Source organism: Pimephales promelas, chromosome 8 (genome assembly GCF_988280905.1).
Source record: "Pimephales promelas chromosome 8, fPimPro1.hap1.1, whole genome shotgun sequence".
NCBI classification, from domain to species: Eukaryota; Metazoa; Chordata; class Actinopteri; order Cypriniformes; family Leuciscidae; genus Pimephales; species Pimephales promelas.
Window position 1 is genome coordinate 23,717,330 of NC_142776.1, and position 19,641 is coordinate 23,736,970.

Genomic DNA, 19,641 nt, shown 5'->3' on the forward strand with positions numbered 1-19,641 from the left:
AAGCGAAAGTACTATTCAGATTCAGAGTAGCAAAGAGTAGATATGAATGTAATTATCAAACATTTAACTCTTAACATGGAGGCTTAGAGAAGACAAAGGATCTCTCTGAAAGAAACATATAACTGGAACAGCAAAAGCACTTTTGCATGACGTACACTAAAACCCACTAATGTGAGGGTAAATGTCTCAACCTGTGCACTCTGTTGTTGAGAATATCAGGCAGCAATTTGAAGTACTCTTTCACAAATGTCAGTATTTGCATACATTTACTGATTGCCTATACCTGGTGAGTCATTAAAAGGGAAGGGGTCTTTGATAACAAACCTAAATGAATTCATTACTCGAATGTATAAACATACAGCATGAAGGAAAGTAGTATGTAGAGTTCTTCTGTACTACAGATCCTTACCATCTAATGTGATATAGAAAGGTTGGCTCCATTCACTCCAGTAGTTTAAGTAGTTTTGGCAGCGCACTTGGACTATGTATCTGATCCCAGAACTGAGCTCATTCAGAGGCACCCATGTAAAGCCTCTGACCTTCACCACCTAAAAGAGCCACAGGTCATATAGATCCACTCATACTGTGAAGGTCAAATTGCTTTGCCATATTACATGAATTAATGATTTTAGTTAAAAAAATAAAAAAATAAAACTAACGTTTTATTTATGCGTTGTGTGTAATATATATTTTATATAGTTCTCATAAACATTACTTTGTAATGCCATTACAGTATATTTATTAGACCAACAACTGAGTCCAATTACCTCCCACTGCTGAATCGAGGAATTGGTAGAGTATCGGATCTCATAGTTTAAGGCATCACTGTCAGGTTGTGTGCCACTCCATCTGAAAATGACTTCGCCTCCTTTTGTCACATTGTAATGCAGATTGAAAGGTGGGTCTGGTCTTCCTGTGAAAGGCAGACATTCACAATATATTAAATTGTTTTATATATAAATCTCATTTTATTTTTTCAGTTGTTATGGGTGATCGTGATCAACCATCATGTCCATTAAAAATAAGTAATACTGATGAATAATTAACTTCGTGTTTTTTCAAAACAACAACTAGTAAAGCCTATGAGGCCAAAAACCGTTCTATGTCCAGACATCCAAAAGATAGAACGCCGTCTCATGATTTTTAATCATCCTTATGAGATTTTGTTTTTGAGAGTGTCTTCAACCGTTGTCTGAGGGTGGGGAATCCACACATTGCATTATGAGGAAAAAAGTGGTGGAGGGTGTTAATTAGGCAAAAATCACCAGTTACACATCCACAGTTTTGAAGGGGAATCCCCATTTTTCAAAGACTGGCATCATCTTCAGCAAAACCAATTCCATATGAAATTAAAATTCATTCATTCTACAAAAGCCTGGCCGAATGTGAATTATTAAAGGGATAGTTCACTTTGAAATTAATTTTTGATATGTTTTAGCTTACCTCAAGGGCATCCAAGATGTAGGTGTCTTTGTTTCCACAGTATTTTCCATTTTGACATTTTTCGGTCAAACCGGTGTTGTCTGTCAGTCATACACTTCTCTCTGCGTGCTCTTTGAGGCGGACCCCCATGCCCTGCATTATATGACTGACAGACAACACCGGTTTGACCGAAAAATGTCAAAATGGAAAATACTGTGGAAACAAAGACACCTACATCTTGGATGCCCTTGAGGTAAGCTAAAACATATCAAAAATTAATTTCAAAGTGAACTATCCCTTTAAGAGACATCAAAAGTATGTGATCAACATTTAGGGAGTACTTCACCCAAAAATGAAAATTTGCTGTTAATTTACTTAAACCTCAGGCCATCCAGTAGATGATTTTTAGTAGCAAATGTTCTTTTTTGGGTGCACTTCTGAATTTCTTTAAGAGAGTATGAGAGCAAAACTGAGAACAAATCCATGGTTTTCCTTTAGCTAGTATTGCTAAAAACATACATGTAGTGGTTCATAATCAAATTAAAATATTATTTTGTTCTGCATACAGCATTTAAGTCGGTCTAGAACATTATGGCCTCAGCAGGCAGCAGCCACCGCTTTGTTAAAAAAAAATGGGAGGGGGGTTAAGCAATTTTCTTTATTTGAATAATGGCAATACCATTAATAGCAATCAGTTGAGGCAGTCTTTATTAACAGGCATTATCTTCTAAAAACACTGCCTCACTGACACTAACATATTATAAAGTAAATGGCTTCTGCTGTTGCATTTAATACAAATAGGCTTACATTAATTGGACTTTTTATTCATTTAATGATTTTTCTCATTTACTTCTTTCCAGCACACGTCCAAAGTACTTCAAAGAAAAGAAAGAAAGTGAAATTGTTAGGACAACTTCTTCTCTTGATATTGAACTTTAAAGAAACGCTCACCCAAAAAAAAATTAACTTTGGACATAATGTATTATTATTGTACAGATACAACAAGATTGATTAACAAAGACACATTATGTATATTTCAATTCCTTTTACTTCAAAGGGAAATTAGGCTAAATAAAAGACAATTCTGTCATAATTTACTCGCCTTTATGTTGGTACTTTCTTTGCTCTATGGAACACTGTTATTTTGTACAATCCATACAAGGAAAAGCCATACAAGGAAAATTAAATGTTTACCATGTCAGTCAAGCAAGACCTTCGGTGAATAACAACTTAAATTTCAGTGGAAGTTATGTTTTTTATAGTTTTGTTTATTTTATTTCACTTTCTGGAATTTGACAGCTGCTGGTCAAGATTTTTGGCTAAGGGGTATAAGATAATATTGATACATATATGTATATTGCGGAATTATTTTTGGCGATTCCTAAAAATCTGTATTGATATATATATATATTTGTTTATTTTCAAGATACGTGGCAGTGGATCCTCGACCCCTAGATGCCATTGTTGTTATATCTGAACATAAACTGTAACAGGGAGAACCACAAGGATGCACTGCTAATGTTAGCATTAGCAAACTCAGCTAAATAGTTGCCACCAACGGAAGACAAAATAATTATACCAGCTCCCACCGCAGAATACAGAGCTAAAGTGGGGACTCATTTTGGCTCATTTTTGGCTAATAAAGGCACTAAGGAGATTGACAAAAGTCATGTTGTTTGCAATATCAGGAAACACACTGAATAAGAGCTCAAATAACATCCCGACGTCATCCGCGCTGCTGAGAGAAGCGGTTAAATGAATATGTAAATATGTGCTGCACGCTTTCCTCTCAATGAAAAAATAAACATGCAACAAAAATAACAGCTGTGAGAAAAAAGTAGTTAAGAAAGCATCTGATCATAGCAATATGAATATGTTTCCACTAGCTATGCAATTCGATACTCCAGTCAAGTCACATTATGTTTATTTATATAGCACTTTATACAATAGAATGCTTTAAAGCAGACAGCTTTGCAGTGTTAAATATGAAAAACAGTGTCATAAAGTGGACTGTGCACATTCTGTTGTTAAATACTTAAAAAAGTATTATATTGTATATAATGTGAACCTTTAAAGCAAGTTCTAAGAACAGACTACAGTCTATATATAGCCGTTCATATATGTATATATATTTTTCATATATGTATACACATTTTTTCTGTAAATAATCACGATTAAAAACATCAGAGTTGTAACACTTCAGTGTCAACTGCATAAATTATAAATTAATTATAGATGAATCCTTATTAAAGCTGGAATTTTCTTTGTTCTTTGATTGACATTGATAACAGAGAGCAAAAGGTTTATTAGGCTGCTGTCACTTTAAGATCTGCCACTGCTGCACATGACACAGATCATGATACACTTCTCATTTTCTCACAACTGTTTAACTTCATTTAGGATATTACTGGTCTTATGAGAATATTTGACAAAAGGACAATATTTGTTCAAGTGCAAATTCGCTTTTAATACTTTAATTATTTAATGTCTTGAAATAAAAAAAAAAAAGAATACATTTTAATTTATTCAATCAAAAGAAATCGAAGAGATTGATTAAAGGTTTGGACTTCTAAGTCATTTAACCACGGCATTAGGAAATTCCATTTGGACTGCCTGGAAAACCACTTGAGAGAGATGTGTATTCTTCGGCCCGAAGAACAAACAAACCCTAAAACAACACCTGTTGGCCTGGCATTGGTCTCTATGATTTTAACATATGTTTTAAAGTAACAATTAGGCTAGAATCATGCATTTACAAATGACTGTAAAGATTAATTTTACTTCCGAAAATATTTCCACAACTAAAAAAAAAAAAAAATAACGATTGACTATATGATCACTTATGTCAGATTACCATAACATTTTACTTTGGTTAGTAAATAAATAATCATCACTTACAATAATAATAAACTGTAATTGAAATGTTTGCCCATTTCTACTTGAGTTATCAAATAAAATAAAAGGAATTTAGCAGTTGTCCCCAATAAAGGTTAGTGATATGAGACCATATTTAAGACCTACATGTAGAAATATGAAAAACCTGAATCTGCAGTGCATTTTGCCAAAAGGAAACTCAGCAGTACTAGTAACTTTACAGCTTCCAAAGTAAACATGCATAGGAAAGAAGGAAATATGGATGGATGTAGTATGGATGGATCGATGGATGGATGAAGTTTGTATGTATGTATGGATGGATGGATGATACTTTAAAATAAAATCTTAAAATAACTTAAAATCAAAATGAAATTCTTACTTAGATGATATGTGCTGATTTGCATCTTCGGTGACAGTGCAGTAGTCCCATTCACAGATATACTGAGGGTCAACGAGACAGTTGCATCATTGCCATGAAGAGAAACTGAGCACGTGGCAGTATCTTCCCCCGCACACTGAGCAGGATGGTTTTTGTCTGAAAGTATATCCATCTGTAGACTAAAATGAAAAACAAAAAAGGTAAACAATCATTAATGCTTATTTTGTACCCACAACACTACAATAAACTCCTAGGAACTCTTAGACAACATAAATAACAGTCGCTTCATCATACAGTAGGTGTCCTACGTTTGGGATAATATTTTTTACAGGGGAAATAATCAGTAATAAGTCAGATTATCTATACAGGGTAAAAATAAATAATATGAATTAATGAATATGAAAGTTGACCATAAAGAGTATAGTCTTGAGATGCATTATACATCATCTGCATAATCTCCCCACATACACGCTTAATTTGTGGGAGCAGCAATGCCCCAGCAGCCATTCAATCAATCAGTATGTGGAGAGCAGAATGAAAACAGAGGACTCACACTAATTGTTGAGGACTAACAGTTAACAGACTGGCAGCGGCTGCTGCTCTGTGGCTCTTTGCATTACAAATCAGATTTGTCCGTTCACCTTCAAGCCAGCACAGGATGTCCAAACAGTTTCCTGAAAAGAGATTGCATTCCCTTGTTAGCTTCTTTCATCACAGGATTCACAGCCTATCGCAATTAGAAGCCTCTAAAAAGAACATCTGCAAATTATTCATGTCAGAACACAGGCTCATTAAATGGTGTGCAAATAACATGAAAGATATAAACACGGTGCATTGGAACATCAAATGAATAAATATACATTTTTATAGTCTAGTTAAGAGTCTTATACTTTTGAGTCCAGTAAAAGTACCTGGGGATTATTTTTCTCTTTAAACTGAGTTTTATGAATGCTTTAAAATGTTGTGAAGTTTTTTTTTATGAAAAATAAGCATCTACATACATCTGAGTATTTGTATTGATTCATTTTCTATTTTAAGAATATTCTTTTATTCTCTATTTTAGAAAAGCTCATTCACCTTTTAATAGGATTGTAAACCCTAAATCATTTCCATTTAAATATAAATTTATTTGTAGACTTTGTCCTGAGGCCTACTGCACAGAAGAGACAGTCATGAGAATTGATTAGCATGTGTATTGGAACCCATCTACTTGTCTGGAGGGGTCTCTCTGGTTCATAGCTGTAGCTAAGACTTCTTTACTTAATGGACAAGGTCATCTCATGCAAATAAACTAAACAGATTTTTGAGAAATGAAAATGGCAAGACTAACTCACATATTGTCTATCATTTATTTTGAACACAACTATTCAAGATTTGAGTTGTAAGATTTTAGATTTCAAAGTCACTTGCTCACTCAGGCTACATCTATTTGATGAAAAATACAATAAAAACAGTAAATCATTCTAACATGCTGATTTGGTGCTCAAGAAACATTTCTTATTATTATCTAAGAAAACAGCTGTGCTGCTTAATATTTTAGAAGGAAAAAAACATGATACTTTTTTTCAGGATTCTTTAAAGAAAGAAAGTTCAAAAGAATCGCATTTAATAGAATTTTTTGTAACAATGTACTCTGAAAGTCTTTACTGTCAGTTTTGACCAATTTAATGCATTCTCGTTGAACAAAAAAATTATTTATTAAAAAAAAAACGAATCACTCCAGATGTTTGAACGTTAGTGTATGTAGAACAAAATGCTGATAACTATCTAAAATCAACTTTTTATAAAAAAAAAAATTATCTTTCCTGACAGAGCAAGAAAACATTTAAAGGAAATTCAATATATTGAACATTTCTCTGGTACTGACTTCAAAACGTAAACAAACAAATGCATACTACATATGCTGACAGAACGCTGATAAAGACATTTAATTGTGAAACAAAAATCAATTGAATTTTATAGCTCTTCGCCAATGAAAAGACATTACATTTTACCAATAAAAAAACAATTACATATTATCAGCTTACTCAGATGATCGACAATGCTGTGACTATCAATAAATAATGCTACTCCAACATTTTTGCAAACATGGGCAAAAAAAACTGTACTTTTATGTAATTTTTCTTTATTCCTAAAATGCCAGTGTTAACCCCCTGGGGACCAAGGGTTATTTGGGGTCCTTGGGATGTTTTTACATGCACTGACATCCGTGCTTTTTCAGTTATTTATAAACATGTTAATAGCAAAGGTGTAAATTCACTCTATATAGCACAGACGGGGCTACCATAATATATGGTCAACATGTATGTAAATGTTTGTATTTTTAAGAGAATATTGTTTATGCGTGGTTATAACATTTTTGATAAGATTATAACCATTAAGGACAGAGAATTTTAAGTCTTTGTTGCAGCTATGTGAAAGAAAAAAAAAATTATCAAAACCCCAGTGGGTTAATATAGCTATAAATGAATAAAAACAATGACTATAATATCAGAAATGATGAATTTACCAGAAAGGGTGAGTGATTTACTAGAGGATTCCGGTTTTGTAGCATTTAACAGCTGACATGGTTCTACAGGATGTTCTGAAAGACCACTGTCAATTGTCTGAACAAAGGGCAGCTCACAACAAAGCAGAGATGTCCACTTCTGGTCTTCATAAACACCACCCCTGCCATCTGAAGGACTCAAAGCAAGACCTGAAACACAAGGATCTCAACGTGAGTCAATACTGTTCAAAAAGAACAATCAAGCAGTGGGGAAAAATAAACAAACGGCAGACCTATGCCATTTATAAGAAAAAAATATCTTATCTATAGACAGATTCAATTCTTAGAGGTGCTCAGAATTGAACATTCATCTGAAAGCTGCTCAAGGACGACACAACTTGTGTAGAACTGCAACATAGGTGAGCTATCATATATTTCCAGACAATGACAGTCTTTTTTACCTGAGTGTGTGTATACACTTGTTTTAAGAAAATCGTAACATCTTTAAGCTTTTTGTCTTAATAAAGAGCATGATTAATATATTAAATGTAGTGTGTTAACTCTCTGCACCAGACGGAACTACAAAAATAATGACTATTCTCAAACAAGTTTCCCGATCACTCCCCCATCTGTCATTGGTCGGTAAGACCGATATCCCAGGCCCAAATAATGCCATCAGTTGAGTTACTGTGTTATTCAGTTTTCAGTCACATGACTAACAAATGGGCTGTTTACACCTGGCCACTTAATACGTATAGCTGATTTATCAAAACGGTTCCATTTACACCTGGTCACATAAATGTTTTTTTTAGTGCACGTCACTGAAAGCAAACAGATAGGCCCTGAGCTGCATTTTATTGGTCATCAGCTAAAATCAAAGCCAAAGATCGCAATAAGAGAGAGCGGCACCAGTACTGGTAAGATCTTTACTTTTAATGATGATGATTGTGTGTTACTGTACTTCTGCGACTGACTTTCACATTGATTAGTGACAGTTTGCTCGTTGGCTTGATGAATAGATGCTCAGCTACTAATCTGCGGTAATGCGTGCTGCAGTAGCGCCGTCCTATCTGGCTATAAAATTACATATACCCAATAACACGCTCTCACATGTTAATTTTTTGGATTTGTGGGAGTAGTAAAATTTAAATATGTTTTCAACAATCAGATTTATACTTTTGGCATTGTTGCAGTTTCCAACTTTACAGTAGAGGTGGGTAACTTCTCTAAGGTGCTGGCAATTGAGGTAAGCCTTGTTGTGCCCTTCAGGTGGCATAATGTTATATTTTTAACAAATAAAATTCCAACATCATCTGATAATCAATATGGCACTGATATATCGTGCATAATGATATCCACTATCCATTTACGTTCATTCATTTGGCAGAAAACGACAAAATTAAATGACAATACACTTTACCTTGCTACCAGTTGCACTACTGTTTTTGAAGGCCTGTGGCCCTTTCTCCTCTGTGCATCTGTCTATACGTGACACCCCTGGGGGGCCGTTAAAGGTTTATAGTCTGATTCATGATGTGGGTGTAATCACCACCCTCCTCCAGCCCTTACTTTCAATCTATATCTCTCTCTCTCACTATCTCTCTGCTTTTTCCTATCTCTTCGTCCATTCATCAGCCTCCTGCACTCTGTGCGCTCAAGCATAACCCACACTAATGCATCTCTGAGAAGGACAGAGGGACTGTTGACAGCTGGTGGGTGTCCAGCATGTTTTGTAGGTCTTTGCCTCCACAGCAAATGGGAAATGGAAAACAATGTGAGGACCTTAGATAGCGGGTCAGGATAACACAGAGAATTTGAATGAAAACAGGAAGTATAATTTTTGCAAAGTAGTTACAGTAAATGCATCAACGACTCACCTTGTGAAACGGTAATGAAATTCGCTAGAATCGTAAGCGTGATAAACATAAACCTGTGGGAAAGAGAGAACATCTGTAAAATGGTTCAGTAAGGATATGACTCACTATCTTCTTCCATGCTGGAATGGTCAAAGCTTTAAAGGAACACTCCACTGTTTTTTTTTTTTTGTTTTTTTTTAAATAGGGCTTATTCACCATATTTCCTATATTTAGATGGGTGGGCAAACTCATTTTTGTCTATGTGCATGCATTGTTTTAGTTTGGCAGCGCCGTCGCTAGCTTAGCGTAGCGCAATGAATGGAATCATTTGTCAAAAAAAATAAAAATAAAAAAAGACTAATTACTTCTTGTGGCCTGTATATTCACAACGAGTACAAATAGCAATGCAGATTAAGACTAAGTGATTTCCTAGGCAAATATTGACTTGGGACTATATTGGGGTGAGGCGAAGCCCTGCTACTTGGGCGCAAAGATATTACTCAACAACTGAAATCCCCCAACTTCCGTCATCATATTGGGGTGACCTGCGCCGAGTATCTTCACTTTTGGATTGTGTTGAGTTTGAGAAGTTACAGCAAACATGGTATTTGCCTGCATAGCAAAAAGTTGCCTCACATATCCTCACATCCTCAGGTTGTTGAGCGATCGCAACCATCTCCCTCCTGTCGTTATACTGTATTTCCAAAGAACGCAGCTCCTGTTCTGAAAACTCTGGTTCATGGAGGTATGGTTTTGGATCTTGACTGTCTGAGAAGTCACCCTTTTCATCTTTCTATGAACTGCCATGTTTATAGCCATTCACTAGGCCTATGTCTTCTGTAGGAAAAATAGCCAGCTACTATTTACGCCGGTATGTTGATGGAAGTTGGGGGATTTCAGGTGTTGTGTGATATCTCTGCCCTAGGAAATCACCTAGTCTTTATCTGCATTGTTATTTGTACTAATTGTGAATACACAAGCCACAAGAAGGGGCGGGGAAGGGGGGAAGGGGCTTTTTTGGGGAGGGGAAGGGGGTAAGGGATTTTTTAATCACTTCTACTCACAACATGCTAGCTGGCAACAAAGGATTCCATTCATTATGCTAAGCTAAGCTAGCGGTGGCACTGCCAAACTAAAACAAAAAACGGTGGAGTGTTCATTTAAGCTCAAATAGTGTGACAGTGTTTAGTTTACTCACTATACATCAAAGTCCAAAACTGCCCAATTCAACTGATTTCTGTTGTTGTTTTATTACAAGGCTTCCAAACAAAATTACAAAGATTTAAACATTTTATAATTAAAACGTGAGTAGTACTAATTGAAACGTAAGTATCACAATGTTACAGTAGGTTATTGCTTTGCAGTTTTATTTTAGTTTTGTTTATATATAGTTTTTATTCATGTTTTGAATTAGCTTTTATTTTCATATTTTCATTTCATTTCAATTTAAGTTTTAGTCATTTTATTATTTGCTTTTGTCATTTTTCTTAATATTTCTATTTACTGTAGTTTTTCATTTATATTTATTTAGGTTTAGTAATTTTAGTACTTAAACATTACAATCATTTGCTAAAGAAACATTTTTAATTTTTGAGTTGAAGTTTCTCAAAATAGTTTTTTTTTTAAAATCTAATTCCATCTTTATTTCAAATTAATGAAAAATAGTGTAGTGTTAGTTTTAGTTGACAACACTGCTTGATTATTTTAAATTGTCGCTATTGATGACTCGGGTACCACCTTCAATGGAAGTTTATTAGGGATGCACCATTATAACAGTTCTTACTGACACCGATAAGGCGATAATTATTTTAATGTTATGGCGATTGATACTTTCATACACTGATACTTTTTTGTCTAAAATAAAACACAAAATCAATCATTTTAAATTAACATTATAATGTAAAGATGGAAAATTTTTGCAAAAGATTACATTAAACAGTGTAATTAAATTATTGATATATTGTTAGTTAGTTAGTTTACTTTATTGTCATTCAAACATGTTAGACATGAAGGAACGAAATTCGTTTCCCAGGTCCGGCAGCGTAATACAGAATAAATAACAATTCAATTCTCAGATTAACCCCAATAGAACGTATAAAATGGACTATATATATTACATTAAAATATCCTAACCATAAAAAACAATCAAGACTATAACCCATCTGACTATAATCATCATAAAGTGTCATGTGCAGTAGCAGCTATAGGCAAGCAGAGGGCAAGAGGAACCTAAACCAAGGAGTTCATAAGCCTCACTGCCTCTGGAAAGAAGCTGCACTTCAGTCTTGTGGTTCTTGCTCTAAGGCTACGCAGCCTTCTGCCAGAGGGGAGGATGGTAAACAGTTTATGCGCTGGGTGAGTGGAGTCCTTCATAATGTCCGATGCCCTTCCTCTGCACCTGTTGACATAGATCTCATCTAGGGAAGGAAGGCTGTCGTTTGTTGTTATTCTCCTAGCAGACTTAACTACTCGCTGCAGCGCCTTCTTGTCGGCTGCAGAGCAGTTTCCATACCAGGCCGTGATGGAAAATGACAGTGTGCTCTCCACCACACACCGGTAAAAACAGGTCAGAATAGCAGGGTTGAGACCGGCCTGCTTTAACCTCCTTAAATAGTACAACCGTTGATGAGCTTTCTTAATAATGCTGGCTGTGTTGGTGTGCCATGTGAGGTCATTGGAAATGTACAGGCCCAGATATTTAAAGTTGGTCACCGTCTCTACAGCTACTCCCTCAATATAGAGGGGGGGAGGTAGGATTTGACCTCTCTTCCTAAAGTCCACAACCATCTCTTTAGTCTTTCCCACGTTGATGCGGAGATTATTTTCTCTACACCAGACCACGAGTTCCTCCACCTCCTGCCTATACGCTGACTCGTCATTGTTGGATATTAGTCCAATCACCGCCGTGTCATCTGCAAACTTCACAATGTGATTGCTCAGACGTGTTGCAGAGCAATCATATGTAAGAAGCGTATACAACAAAGGACTCAGGACGCATCCTTGTGGGGAGCCTGTGTTAAGTATAAGGGTGGAAGATAAGGTGCCGTGGATCTTAACCGACTGTGGCCTGTTTGTCAAAAAGTCCAGGACCCAATTGCACAGAGATGGTCTAAGTCCCAGCAGTACCAGTTTGTTGATTAATGACTGTGGGATGATGGTGTTAAAGGCAGATGTAAAGTCTAGGAAAAGCAGCCTGACATAAGAGTCCCTGTTCTCCAAGTGGGTAAGAGCAGAGTGGACGACAGTTGACACAGCGTCAGACACAGACCGGTTCCTTCTATAGGCATACTGATGGGGGTCCACAGTGATGTTAACAGTGTCTTTTATATGGGTCAGAACCAGTCGCTCGAAGCATTTCATGATCAGTGGGGTGAGGGCCACAGGACGATAATCATTCATGCTTTCAACCACTGTTTTTTTGGGCACTGGTACAATAATGGATGTCTTAAGACAAACAGGCACTGTAGCAAGGGATAGTGATAGGTTAAAAATGTCTGTTAGCACCCCAGTAAGCTCCTGAGCACATTCTTTCAGAACCCGGCCAGGGATGTTATCTGGCCCCGCTGCTTTGCGTGGGTTAATCCGCCGCAGCATCGTCCTCACTTCCTCAGCAGACACACTGATAGATGTTTCACCTGGAGGTATTGTAAGCTTGGTACTTTTGGAGGAGTTGGATAAGTCAAAACGAGCATAAAAGGCATTTAGTTCATCAGGCAGGGATGGGTCCAGAGGACATTCTGCGTCCTTGCCTTTATATCCTGTGATGCTCTTAATGCCCCTCCACATGCTCCTGGGGTCGTTGGTGTGAAAATGATCCTGTATCCGTAGGGCATAAGTAGCTTTAGCGTTCCTGATGCCATCCACTAATTCCCTCCTTGCTGCTCTCAGTGCCACTTTGTCCCCCGACCTAAAAGCAGAGTCCCGTGCTTTTAAAAGAGATCGCACTGCTCCGTTTAACCAGGGTTTCTGATTTGGATACATGGTTATTTTCTTGGTGGTAGTGACATCGTTGACACATTTGCTAATGTATCCACAAACGGATGATGCATATTCCTCCAGATCCACCCCATTCCTACCTGTTGCTGCTTCCCTAAATACCTGCCAGGCGGTACGCTCGAAACAGTCCTGTAACATGGAGACAGCCCCATTTGGCCACACAGTGATGGTCCTCTCTGTGGGCTTGTTATTTTTAATTACGGGATGATGAGTAGGAACCAGCAGGATGGAGATGTGGTCAGAGAAACCAAGGTTGGGGCGAGGCACCGCTCTGTATGCCTCCCGTCTGTTGGTGTACACCTGGTCAAGTGTATTGTTTCCCCTTGTTGCTAAGGTGACATGCTGATGGAAACGTGGCAGAACATCCTTTAGTTTGGCCTGGTTAAAGTCCCCTGCTACAATGAAAAAAGCCTCCGGATGCTTATTCTGGAGCTCACGGATGTGGTCATGAAGCTCCTTGAGTGCTATGCTAACATTAGCACTCGGGGGAATGTAAACAGCTACAATGTACACAACCGTAAACTCCCGGGGCAGATGAAACGGCCGGCATTTTAGTGATAGATATTCCACAGCTTCCGAACAGTGGCTGTTCACCTGACTACAGTTTGTACACCAGCCTTTGTTTATGTAAACGCATAGCCCCCCTCCTCGAGATTTACCTGACAGATGGTTGCGGTCAGCTCGGAAGAGAAGTAGCCCATCAATCTGGTAAGCTGAATCCGGCATCTTGTTATTGAGCCATGTTTCCGTCAGGAGCATTGCACCACAGTTCCGCATTTCCGTGAAACTGCTCAGTCTTAGTCGCATTAGATCCATCTTGTTGTCTAACGAGCGAACGTTAGCCAGAAACAGTGTTGGAAGAGCCGGTCTGTTGCTAGCCTTTAGCTTAGCTAGCAAGCCCGCCCGCTTGCCCCTCTTCTGTCTCCGTGCACACCGCTTCCGCTTTCCCCTCAGCCAGTATGACCTGCACCTCCGAGCCGCAGTCCTCAAGAGCCGCATTCTGCCCAACATTGCTTTTAACTCTGGTCTAACCACCATATTGGGATCAGCAAGTTGAAGGAGTTCAGTTAAACTGTACCTCACTATACCTAAATTTAGTGTGTGCGTTACGCCAGTTGCCGGTAGCTGGAACTGCTATTGTTTTGTTTACCTGTGGTTGAGGACAAAGTTAAATTAACATGCACATTTATACACCACAATATTAAACATTCACAAAATTTGGTGCCAATATACAGTACAGTTCAGCTCTAGTCTATGAGATTTATTAAAAGCAATTAGCACGCCTCTCCCCATAAGCTACTTTGGAAAATGATAAGAAAGACAATTAAAAGAATGTGTCATCAAACTCTTTGCATGAAATGTGTGTGATATCACATGGCTAGTTTTACATACTCCAAAACAAAACAACTCAACCAAATTACAGAAATGCAAATTCCCTCTCATTAAGAATTCGTTAACCATTAGGAAATGAGTAATCAATGTCAATTAATAGTCATATGCCTCAATGCTATGATCAAAGGCCTTATAAAATCTAATTAGAGATACTTGCATCATTTCACTTAATCGTGAGCTTCATTTCTCTTCTTGGTGGAGTGATGGAGCCTGCAATGAGAGAGAATAAGAGAGGAATGGTGACGACAAGAACCTCTGTGTGGGAAAATTCTTAGACAGACAAATTCAATTAACATGAAAACACTGAAGAAGAAAAGCGTAGGCATAGTTTGACTCTCTTAAGGGACACAGACTTCATTCCTGAGTCACTTGGTGGAAAACAGAGCAGGCAAAAAGTTTTTGCCACGCATTTCACGTATCAGGCAGTAATATGACACCAGTTTCAGAATGAATTACTCTACTCTAACCATATTTGATGGCATTTTGACTCTCTCTGATTAGGCAAGTCACCTTTCTTGTTCAAATCAATGACGAGCACGACATGCTTCCCTGAATCCTGTTTTCCTGAATAAGATAAATTAACAAAGCGAAATACTGTTTAGATTAAATCCCTGCGCAAACATGTCAACGCCCATGTTTAAGCATTTCCTGGCATTTTATTAAAAGGAATATTGTGAAATCAGAAACCTGTTTTGCCACAATTATGCAATGAAGTTCCGGCGGCCAGTACACAAGTGAACAAAGCCAATGTATAAAAAATGTCAATACCAATGTTTCGTTACCTGATTTTCATTCAGCTAATATAACACTACAGACCCCATAATGCAATGTTTTCCACACCATCTGTTAGAGCCAGCTGCTGAACCAAACTTGACATAAGGTAATCTGACATAAAAACAAATCAGACATGAATATGGAGGGAGACAAGCCAAGTGAAGGCTCTTGTGATAACATAATATATATTCATATAAAATTCCCTATCAAATATCAAAACAACTTTGATGATGTTCAATTTTGTGTCAACAACATAAAACCAAATGCTCACCTAAACAAATTTCAAATAGTCAAATGCTGGAGCATCTTAACCCTCCTATTACCCTTGGGGTCAATTTGACCCCATTCAAGGTTTAACGTCTGTAAATACATCATTTTATTTACTTATTTATTTATTTTTTGCTTCAGATTTAATGACTTTTCCTAATTTAATGGGGACAACTCTGTAAAGATAAAATTAACCTGCTAACATTTTTTCAAAAGTCCTACATTTTGTAGCATCGGTGTTCCTTGGGGTCAATTTGACCCCAGGCTCTTTTAGTTGTATCATAAAACAGAAAAAAAAATATTAAAATTTCACACACATTTGTTTTGGTTGTTTTATTGAGGTCCCTATAACATGTTATAATTTGAATTTATAATGTTCATTGTAATTTTACATATTCAATATCATATTCAAAAAAACCTCTGTTTTAGGGCTCTAACCAAACATAACCATATATGTAGTATTGTGAGAACCACTAGTAGTTCACATGACATGTGACATAATTCTCATGAGAACTAATAATTCTTTCCTGTGCCATGGGGTGGGAAAACATCATTTTTGCAAAAACTTTGATGTTTCCTGTGCCATGGGGGAGGGGAAAACATCATTTTTGCGAGATTGACCCCAAACATAACTTGTGTTACTATCCTTGATAACGTAAATAGTTTTTCTTTCCAAATGTTATAGATTACAAAATCTATGCTTAGAAATGTAATAAAACAAATAAAAAAAACGAATATATTTATACTTTTCCAATTTTAAGTCAATCAGTAAGATTTTATGTTGATTTGTAAATTTGTCCATAGTCATGCAATGGGTATTCTGGATGTATCAGGGGTTAGGTGGGGTGGGGAGGGGGGTGCTGGGCGGATGTCAACTTAAAAGGTTACTTAAGTAGTCAACAAAGACTATAAATTAACTGAGACAAACCTTTGTAAAAAATGTCATCAGATATGAGGGTAACAGGAGGGTAGAGGTTGACCGATTGATCGCTTTTGCCATTCCAAAAATACATATCGATAGTTTTTCTGGGCTGTGTCCCTTGCTAAAGCGGTTGAGATGGGGCTGCTGTCTTTATACTGTACAAGAGTGGCCTCCATAGGCGAAATAAAAACTATTACTGAAGCCTCATGGAGTTTGTTTTGACACTAGGGCCGGGCAAAAAAAAAAAAATGGATTAATCGTTTTTTTTAAATGTGGTCAATCCGATATCTTTTTTTTTTTTTTAGGTGGTCGATTCGATATCAATTCTCAAGCCATGAAACGATATTTTTTCTATATGTATTCCCGCAAACATTAAACATATTATCTGATTGACGTTAATCTTATTATTCTTATTACAGCAGGGACCCTGAGATTCATTCAGTGCTGAACATAGTGGATGCAAGATTGCCTTTCAGCTTGAAAGACGTTCTGGACAGTTGAAGAACACTGTCAGTGTCCAGACCGGACCAGTGCTGCATGGACACGAAAGTTTATCCTTTGCACACATTTTCAAGCCTTGCCAATTTAAGCACTGAAGCACAAGAGCATGGATAATGGAAATATTGCGAATCGGAATCGAAACAGGACATCGGAATCGATAACCAGCCCTATACATGCACGCTATTTGTCCCGCTCCGACACTTCAAATGCGGATGTAAAACGGACAATAAAACGGAATGCTATACAATACACTACCGTACATGTTTCATATTATAAATATGATAAAAAAAAATGTTGAATGTCACAATTGCTACCATTTATTTGTATAAGTTTATATCCAGCTGCTCGCTTTTATGCTTACGTTATGCTGCGAAGTTGCATATTTAAAGCTAGAGATATGAGAAAGAAACTAATGTATTGAAGCTGAAAGAAACAAACAAATCAGAAATGGTTTGATTATTGCAATGAGGGAAAATGATGTAGTGAAGCCACTCAAAACAGAGTCCACATGTTCTGGAATTGTGCCTTCCATTGCACCCACAGGTGTTTATCAAATGAAATGCTGTAGAACTGGGCAAACAGATCAAACCAATAGATGTTTACCCCCAAATGACCAACTTCAGGTGACACAATAGTGATAATTAAAGCTGTTAAGGGGTTTTAACATACAACCTTTCAGACCAAACAGATTAATTACAATGCCTTTTAATTAGAGGATCAGAAACTGATCGACCCATCAAAGTTGATAAGAAATTGGAATCCATACACTCCTTTTCTGATTTTCTGAACTGTCTGAAAAGTCCGAAACATACACATTGATTCTTTCGAATGGTTCCTTTCAAAGAACCAGTAAAAAAAAAAAAAAAAAAGGCTTCTTCTTTAGCGGCCTTGGTTCCAGAAGTAATTTTTCAATGGGGATTTTTTAAAAAAGTCTTCATGAAAGAGTTAAAGCCATGAACCAAACAAATGAGCTACAAGTTGGTTACAAACTTTGATTTGAAGCAAAAAAAAAAAAAATGAAAATCAGCAGTAAAGGGGAAATGTACTTTTACAAGTAATGTTACAATATTGCATTACTCCTTAAAAAAGTAACTAATTGAGTATAAGTTACTTTTTATGCAATGGAATGTGTTACTGTAAGTTAATTGTGCATTACATTTTCTCACCTGGGCTTGAATTGCTTGTTTGCAATGACAATTTTTTCTTTTTTAATTATATTTTTGGCAAATGAAAAGGCTTTTTCAGTGGTTTCAGTGGTTCAGTAAGGCTCCTCAGCACCTTATGTAGGCCCAGACTTTATTTTGTCTGTCAGGAATTAACTGGGTTGTTGGATCATTGTGGTTTGCTATTCCTGTGTGATCTCAGGTTGTCCTACCCTCACACCGAAAAACACATCACTAGAGGTGGCTTCAAGAGGGAGGGGAAGTTATTAAGATTATGACTTGTGGACAGACACATATTTTATAATAAACACTGCAAATAGCAATATTCCACAAAAAAAAAAATAAGAATTTAGGCCTACTAACAACCTTGTAGCTCACAATAGCTGTCTCTAAAGGTTTATTTTTTGACTGTTTTTTTGGAGAGGTTGTATATTTAGGCTGTAATTTCTATACCATTTTATAAAAACAAACAAAGCATCTAAATATAATGTGTATAATGCTTGTAATAATGAATTAACATTTTTTTTTTTAAATTGGTGATAGCCTACAAATAAACATAACTTTCGCACCATCAGTTAAATACTCAGTTCAGACATGATGGAACTCAGCTCATAATGAATCGGACATGTCTGAAAGAGATGATTCCCAGTTCAATTAATCCGTTCAGTGAGTTAATGACTCACAAACTGCTCAGACCGATTTATTTACTATCAATTCGTTCACGAATTGGATTTTTGATTGACATCATGGGCACAAAGACACCGAGGTTCTCCCGACACAGATGGAGGAGGAAACCCCAAGAAAAGTGTAAGCTACTGCCTCTGATATATTTAACGTTAACTGCTAAGAAAATAAACAACATGAATCTTGTCTGTGTAGGCTAACGTTACTAGGCTATATAAAAACATTACACTGGTCACTGGAGGAACATGTAGAGTATGTTTGGATAAACGCCCAGAAGGTTACTGAATTATAAAAGGTGACCAAACAAATAGGAAATTAATGAAAACGTCATCGTGGTTTTATGATTAAAAGATGACAAGGCAGATGAAGTGACTTAGGAGTGATCGATCAGTTTTGCCGTTAACTGCTGCCGGATGCCGTTATCATCCGCTTGAACTCAAGTGTGAAATATGTGAAGAATGTCTCACCTGAAACGCACAACTGCAGATTTGATCCAACTATCTTATTAAAGTCTTCCGTGTCCTACTCCACACAAAAATGAGCTTCAGATCCAGAGGTAAACTCTCCCCCCCTGTAATAAAGAATGTCTGTAGTCGGTTATGCTGAATAGGAGAGGCGTGTTACTTTCTGAATGTTTCCAGAGCTCGGCATCCTGAACTCGTCTCGAACACTGCCGCTGTGCTGCTCAGTCTGTGAGTTTCCCGGCGGAGGGAGGGGCAACATCTACGGAGCATATTTGCGTCACACCATAACCATCTTCATTGTTTCATTTTTGGCAAGGAAAAGAAAGTCTGCAACATTTTTATGTACACACCTTCCTTAAGGAAATATATGAATACCTCTATTTATTCTATTCCAGTGAAATTCATATTCGGATAGGCTTACTAAGCATGGGAAGCAGTAAGCCTACCCGAATATGAATT

At 37.0% G+C, this 19,641-nt stretch overlaps 1 protein-coding gene across 3 annotated transcripts in view; it reads right to left on the reverse strand.

The window, feature by feature from the left end:
- Positions 1-19,420, reverse strand: part of lepr (leptin receptor) — a 37,532-nt gene extending 18,112 nt beyond the window's left edge. For 2 of the 3 annotated variants that reach the window (XM_039691383.2, XM_089134201.1), the window contains exons 1-6: positions 9,041-9,128; positions 7,185-7,373; positions 5,229-5,349; positions 4,676-4,854; positions 768-913; positions 410-548 (exon numbers count right to left, since the gene is read on the reverse strand). In XM_039691383.2, the coding sequence (XP_039547317.2) occupies positions 410-548; positions 768-913; positions 4,676-4,854; positions 5,229-5,349; positions 7,185-7,373; positions 9,041-9,113 (847 nt within the window). In that variant the 5' untranslated portion in view covers positions 9,114-9,128. Of the gene's footprint in view, positions 1-409; positions 549-767; positions 914-4,675; positions 4,855-5,228; positions 5,350-7,184; positions 7,374-9,040; positions 9,129-14,564; positions 14,618-19,185 lie in introns of those variants that run through there. The other variant, XM_039691382.2, reaches the window with a different exon arrangement.
- Positions 19,421-19,641: the final 221 nt, after the last annotated feature.